Source organism: Balearica regulorum, chromosome 21, assembly GCF_011004875.1.
Source record: "Balearica regulorum gibbericeps isolate bBalReg1 chromosome 21, bBalReg1.pri, whole genome shotgun sequence".
Lineage (NCBI taxonomy): Eukaryota > Metazoa > Chordata > Aves > Gruiformes > Gruidae > Balearica > Balearica regulorum.
The window spans coordinates 3,810,759-3,818,045 of NC_046204.1; the positions used below are offsets into that span (position 1 = coordinate 3,810,759).

Consider the following 7,287-nt stretch of genomic DNA (forward strand, 5'->3'; position numbering starts at 1 on the left):
TGAAGGGGCCATTAAATGGGTGGAAGCCACCAACCAGGGAAGGGTGCACAGCTAAAGAGAGCACTGTCCATCCACGGGGGAGGCTCTGAACAGGGCACAGGAGCCTTAAAACAGGGGCAGGAGGAGGCAGGTGGGTTGGGTGAATGAAAGAAGGGAATCTTCTGGCTCTGACAAGGCACTGGTACCTCGGGAAGATGAAAGGCAGAGCAGATAACACTCCATGTAGAAATGTCAAAGGCACTTATGTTCCCATAAATGACTAAGGAAAACCTTTGCGTTAGCAGACTAGATTTGCTAAAATACACGGAGGATTTTGGAGCCCATTTCCCTTTACTCATCCAAACTTCAGGAAGAAAAATAAGTCCTGGCCACAAGAGTTAGCCCTGCTCTCCCTCCTCCCGCTGCCAGCGGTTCTAGAGCAGTGCCTGGACCTCAGTGCTGGCTCATCCCCCTGCCCAAAAAAGGCGAGATGTGCACACCACTGCAAGCCAACGCTCTCCGCTCAAACTGCCCAAAAGAAACATCCGCACAGGAGGGAAGAAGCGGCCCTAAAATGAATCTTTAGTGCACATGGGACACCGGAGACATGTCCCCATCCACTCCCGATAGGGTAGAAATCCTCCCGCTGCTGCTGCAGTCCTGTTGCAGGACAAACGTGACCCAGACCCGAGTCTGCGAGTTGCATGTAATAGGAACAGCTCATCAGAATGCTGCCTGAGGTTTCAGCTTGGAGCAAGGGTGGCTGCTGTAGTGCATGGGTATTACTGTGACCACAGGCATCCCTGGCCCGGCGTGCTCAGAGCGTGCTTTATCACGCTCTCTGCCAGCATCTCCCCTCCTCCCGCAGCCTGAGTGCCCAGTCACCTGCATTCTCCAGCTGTCTTCACCGCCCAAAGAGCACTTCAGCACACCGTGCCAAGCACCGAAGCAGTCAGGGAGGTGGTGGCTCAGAGATAAGGGGGCTCTTGATCCCCTCTCCGAAACAGGCACGTACGTACTTTAAGAGTGCAATTCTGAAGGGAATGCAAGGGACAGAGAAAGGATGCTCACAGGCACGTGGGCAGACAGGTCTTTCCAGACCTTGGGGGACACCGGGGATGGCAGGGAGGCAGACAGCTGTTCACACTACAGCTTCTGTGCTTGACATAGGGGTTGTGGTGGGGAACTTGTTACAGTTGAGGAGGAAAGCACAGAGCAGACATTATCCCACTCCAGAACGAACCATTTTTACAGTTATCTGCAACTGCAGCTCACTGGCCTCTGCCCTGCAAAGCCCTTCAAGTGCATCGTGTTCTCCTATGGGCTTCTTTGAGGCCATTCGGACAGACTCTTACTCTTTGCCAAGTATCTCCATCCCATTTACCCAGTGACTACAGAAGACACGTACAAAGATGTGACACTGCAAAGTTCAAATAAGAGGGTAAAAACACATTGGAGGCTAGGGGGAAATGCAAGTCTCATGACCTTTAATCAATCTTGTAAGTTTTTGAAGCCCTAATTCCAGAATTTCAGGGCTGTGAACGCAGTGCTATCTCAGTCCTGATCAAGGTCCACAACAATCTTGAGCTGAACTCCCGCTGTCCCTGTCACAACTCGGCATAGACACCTACAGGTGCTGGGACAAGGGATCGGGACCATTCCCACCGCCACAGGAGCAAGCAGGCTGGGGCGTGACACTCCTGCTCAGCACAAAATTCACCTGTCAAGCAGCAAAAGGGAATGAATTTAGTGTTATGTACTCTACAGGTGCAACTGAAGGTTAAAAAGGAAGTTTAGGAGAATCTTGCATTCTCAGATCCTCCTACTTCTCACACCTTCTCCTGAAGGTGTAATATTTGCCTGCCTTGGAGAAGGACTCTGGACTTGATGGGTCTCACCTCCCACCCAGCCCAGCAGGTCCTGTGATCCCAACAGCAGTCACTGCATATTACTGAGGCGAACCCTGTTCTCCTGCATACCTGAGATCAAAAACCAGCCCAGGTATAAACACACACCACCATGACGGCTCCTCTTCGGAAGCTGCACATGCCTCAGCTGCCCCCAGACACGGAGAGGTTCGCTACAGACATCGTACCCACGTGCTCTCACACTCATTTGTCTTCCAGCGTGAAGGGAGTCAGTTCCCCTTGGGCCAGGGCTAAGCAATGCCACAGCAACCAAAGGACAAGCAATAACTTATATGCGGGACAAGCATAACTTATATGCTATGGCTGCCCGCGCAGTCCAAGTCCAAGCTGCTGGGCAGGGGTAAGAAGAGAGGCTGCGAAAGCAATGCCTTCAAAGCCATTTGCGCAGCCTATTTCAGCCCGAGAAGAAGTCTGTACACAGCGCCGTCGGCACGAGCTCTTTTCTGGAGAGAGATGGCAGTCAACCAGCAAACAGAGGGAGCTTCAGATGGCAAGGAAGGGTAGCTGTGACAGGCAGCTTTCCTCCTCTCTGATCTTGCAGGAATCCCGGTATTGACACAGAGACATCTGCTCCACCACGCGCAGGTGGTGCCACACCAGGCAGCCCCCTTCAAAGAGCCCAGTCTGGGGCCACCTGCGAACGTGGCACCTCAGGTGAGCCGAGGAAGCAGGGTGTAAGGAGCACAGCTTGCACAGCTTTAGTGCAAGCCTGAGCTAATGCAAACCTCCTGCTTCCCCACCCGGGACCAGCTGTTTCTCCAGCATTTCACAGCAGCACAGCTCCCTGTGGTTGTGCTTCTCCGCACAGTCAAGTTAAGACACCTTCCCGCAGCCCCACCAGCCCCACCTCCTCTTCCTTCGGCAGCAGCCTGCAGCCCGCAGGGCAGGCACTCGCTGCAACGAGGTGAGGTGCACAAGCAACCAGGGCAAAAACCCAGGAACACAAAGGAGACAAAAGGGGGAAAAAAAAAAAAATGCAGGAGGCAGACAGAGAGCACAGCCCGAGGCTTGCGCTGAAAGGTAGCAGTCGGGCATTTTCACAGCTAGGTCTACAGGGGAAGAACGGCTAAAGCCTACCCCCTCTTCTGAAGCAGATGGTAATTTGAGTTAATTAGCATGGCTGTTCTAGTCATACACCTCAGAGCCAGGCCACAGCATTCACCAGCAACATCAGAGTCCACCAGCTTTCTCCCCACCCTTATCCTCTCTAATGAATGGATGTGAAGGCACCAAAGACCAAGCAATTACCTGTAGGGCATCCCATTCATCATCACACACAATTAAGACTCTGTCACTGGTGACTCACCTGCTACATCAAGGATTGGAGAAGAAAAGGGAGAGAGAAAAAATTAGGCTGGAACCTAGTTCCAAGAGGTCCTTTCCCTATAGCAGACTCACTCACTCTTTTGCCAGCGAGCACATAAAACACTGGATTAAGACTGTTTTACAAGACTCCTGGCAGCTACAGGGAGGCTGAGTAAGAACAGCAAAGACTTTATTTAGGCAGATCCTTGTAAGGGTGTATTTTAAGTGCAGTACAAAGCCAGAAACTAAAAGGATTTTCTAATATGCCATGGGGGAGGGTCCATCCCACAGTAGAGAATGGGACCACCTGTATGGGCACATGCAGCGCTAGCAAATTCCTGCCAGGAAGATGCTTTGAAAAATGCCAGCCTTGGTCTTACAAAGAAAGATGAGAAGTTAAACACGGTCTCCTTGGGAAGAGAGCTGTCACTCTGGGCAGAAGTAAAAAGGGTCACCACTAGATTTTGGCAGTTCTTAAAGATGAAGGGTACTGGCTAGCATCAGCTCCGCTTGCAGCTTCACAAGCGGCTCTGCCAAATCCTTCCCTCCTGACCACACATCATCCCTCTCCCCTTGCTTGTCATTCTCTGTGCCTTTCCTTGGCAGAAGCCAGCTGCCCTTTCCCCAGGAGCTAGCACAGCACCGAACCCACCGCCCCCAGCAACTTCCACGTCCAACCCCAGCTGGAGAACAGCCGCCGTTACCCCCAAAATACGGGCTCTATTGTTTGGAACAGGATCCACATCCTTTTCAACACTTCCTATAGCACATATAGAACCTACATTTGTCCTATAAATAGGAGCTCTCTTCATAAATATCAGGTCAGACCAGAACAAGGCACATCAGAGGACGCAAAAGCGGGAAGGGACAATGCCAAGGCACAGGCTGTAAATAGGATGAACAGCAGCACCGCAAGCTTGGGAAGAGGAGTGAGCCCAGGGCTGCAGTCAGGAGGAAGCACGGTGCCCCTTTTCCCACGTCAAATCCCCGGGTAAAGCGGCACATCAGCCACTCTCAATTTTGGGACTTCTGTCAACCGGCTCTTCCTTATTATTCATCTCCTCTAGCAGCAAATGAATGGGTTGTAGCTATTTAAGGGTGTTTATCTAACATTAACTTCACATTTCTTCACATTTTGTAATGTGCTTATCTTCATCTATCAAAGGCTTCAGCTGGGAGGGTTTAGAGTTTAACTAGGAAGAACAATACGCTAAGGCAGCACTCACAGCTATTCACACGCCTGCTCCCTCGCAGACCACCCAGCACCAATAACACTATTTTGGGTGTGGGCTCTAGGGAACTCCTACCACACACTTGGCCCTTGCCTTTCCTCTTCAGATAAAGAGCCCGACAAGCGATAACCCTGGTATTTGGAGGTAGCCCCAGGGCCCAAGGAACAGTTACTGGAGTATGACAGTGAGGAAGCGGACATGTGTTTTCTCACGAGCTAACCAGCAAGACCCCTTCTGCACCTCGGCTCTCTCCAGCTTCACAGGGCACCAGGGTGGGTGCGAGGACAGCGGGAGCCGGCGGTCAGGTTTAACGCCCAAACTGCCCTTTTGGAATCTAGGTGCTCAGTAAAAAAAACAAACCAAACCGCAAGTATGTCTGACCCTGCAATCCAGCATCAGCAGAATCCACAGCAATTTCGATACCTTGAGAGATCTTGGAGTGAAACAGGCCAACGGCTGCTGCAAAGTTACGCATTTACAAGTCATGAGCCTTACACCCTGCTCAGCCACAGTGAGGAGAGATTTATTTGCTTTCAGGTCCTTAAGACACCCCAAGTCCCATTTCAAAGCTTTTTTTCCTGCAAACATGAACACACCATTAAAAATTACATAGAAAACACTTTTAGATAAAGGCATTGAAGAGCAACTGTTCTAAGAAAATTACTGAATGTCACATCATAACCGGGAGAGCCGGCAGCACTGCCACAATGAGATGGGATGGGCACTTCCATCCAGGGTAGGAGAGAAGGTTTTTCTCCTTTCACTTTCTTTTACAGGACTCTAGGGCTGGAAGGGTGTCTTGGGAGCAGGTTCTGGCCTTCAGGTGCTGTTATGACTCTAGTAATCGGCAGAAGCAAAATCCTACAGTTAACTCCGGAGTAAGTAGCACAAGCCTTCTCCACAGCATTGCTTGGGATGGCTCAGGGAAAGGCAAGAGACCCTCTTCCCAAGCTGAGCAATGCAAACCGTGTTTCAAATAAAGCCACCACCTGCAGACCAGGTTCCTCCCCACACGTTGCTCCCTAGCTGCTCTTACTTTGACTTGATTGCACCCTTTCAAAGGCAGAGCTGCTGAGCAAGCAGTTTCACCATCACAGGAGGACAGACAAAACTGTTTTCCCGGCCCAGAGTCTTACTCTGATGCAGCAAGATGAAGCCTGGATTTTACGCTAGCCAGACACCTTGCTGCGTGTCTGCAGTGGGAGGAAAGAGACCCGTTTCTTAGACGAGCATTTCTGCCTCGTCACTAGCTTCACTGGCCCACCTCCTGCCTACTTGCATGGCAACCCTTGCCCCAGCGTCAGGTGGCCCGCATCCATTCAGCCATATGTGCCCCAAGCTGCCGCAGGACACCGGCTGCTCGTGGCAGCTTATTAGTTTTCTACATAGCACCCAGGATGTGCCAGACACTTTGCAAACATACGGTCTCTGCGCTAGCCTGGAGGGTCTGTGATCTAATTTACAAGAGCAGGGTACAGATTGTACCGAGCGGTATTGGAAGGGGCAGAGCACTGGGAGCAAGCACGAAGCAGTGGGCACCAGCTGGGCAGAGAGAAGCCGTTCAACTGGTTTAACTGGGCTGAGAGATGCTCCAGAACGGAGGGCGATGCCATGGTGTAAAGTTAACCTTCCTCTGCACCGGCAGACCTCTCCCACCAACGCACTGCTGCGCATCACCCCAGGCCCTGCTCGGCACTAACCACAGGCAGGAACCGCAGTACTTTTAAAGGATGGGCAGAAGAGGGGATGGGGGGACAAGAGGAAAAGGCAATGTAGCAGCATGTCCTCACAAGCTAGGTTCCTGCCCCGGGAAGGGTTAAGCCATGCAGCACGTTTTCTGACAACCAGGCGGATGGTATTTCAGGTTGCTCGCTACTTCACCGTCTCTCAGCTTAGGGGGGAGGAAAAAAAAAAAAAAAGAAAAAAAAACATAGCCAGAGGCCAGATTCGTAGTTAAACAACAGCTTGAACTAGAGGAACTCAAGATGCTGCTAAAGCAAAGCCAGCAAGCGGGTCCGAACACCTTCTCCGGCAGCGTAAACCCCGCCACGGAGAAAGTTGGGAGCCAGCTCCGCATCACGGAAAGGAGAGAAATGCCCATAAAAAGCAACCTTGAGAGATTCCCCCCGACACAGCTGTGGGAGCTCTAGCGAGGAGAGTCTCCGCAGTCTAAAAATACATAATTACACACCAAAGCTCCAGCGCATACAATAAAAACCACATGCTCCCGCCTGAGAAAGGCGCCTGTTCGGGGCCGAAAGTTTCCCTGCGGGGGCCCCCCCGCCCCTCACCTTACCTTGCAGGAGTAGGTGTGGTGCACGGGGTCCACGTTCATGATCTCCTCCACCGTGCCCGTGAGCACCACGTTGGCCTCTTCCTCCCGCCGTTCCAGCTCCCGCTCGGGGCACGTCGCCCCGCCGCCGCCCAACGCCAGCGCCAGCCCCAGCAGCGCCAGCAGCGCCCGGGCACCCGCCGCTCGCCCCCCCATAGCCCGGGCGGCCGCGGAGGCTCGGCCCGGCCCGGCCAGGCCCGCTCCCAGCCCCGGGCACCCCCGACGGCGCGGGTAAGACAAAGCGGCCCCGCTCGCAGGCAGGGCTGGCGCAGAGAGAAGGGCTACTTTTGTTCGAGGAGGTGAAAAGGAGGAAAGAAAGAAAGAGAGAGAGAGGGAGGGAGGGGAGGGGAGAGCAGGGGAGGGGAGAAGGAAGAAAATCCCAAGAGGAGGAGGAGGAGGAGGAGATATCTCTCCCCCGAAGCCGAGGAGAAGCGCTCGGTCCTCTCTGCCTTGCCCCTGTAAGAAAGCCCGCAGATTTGCATGCAATCTGAATTGCTGATAAGGAGGGAGC

The 7,287-nt window shown here is 52.8% G+C and overlaps 1 protein-coding gene across 5 annotated transcripts in view; it reads right to left on the minus strand.

Moving 5' to 3' along the window:
• Positions 1–7,066, minus strand: part of AGRN (agrin) — a 122,618-nt gene extending 115,552 nt beyond the window's left edge. For 4 of the 5 annotated variants that reach the window (XM_075773023.1, XM_075773021.1, XM_075773024.1 and 1 more), the window contains exon 1: positions 6,741–7,066. In XM_075773023.1, coding sequence (XP_075629138.1) covers positions 6,741–6,932 — 192 coding nt within the window. In that variant the 5' untranslated portion in view covers positions 6,933–7,066. The remainder of the gene's footprint in view (positions 1–6,740) is intronic. The other variant, XM_075773019.1, reaches the window with a different exon arrangement.
• Between the last annotated feature and the right edge of the window lie 221 nt (positions 7,067–7,287).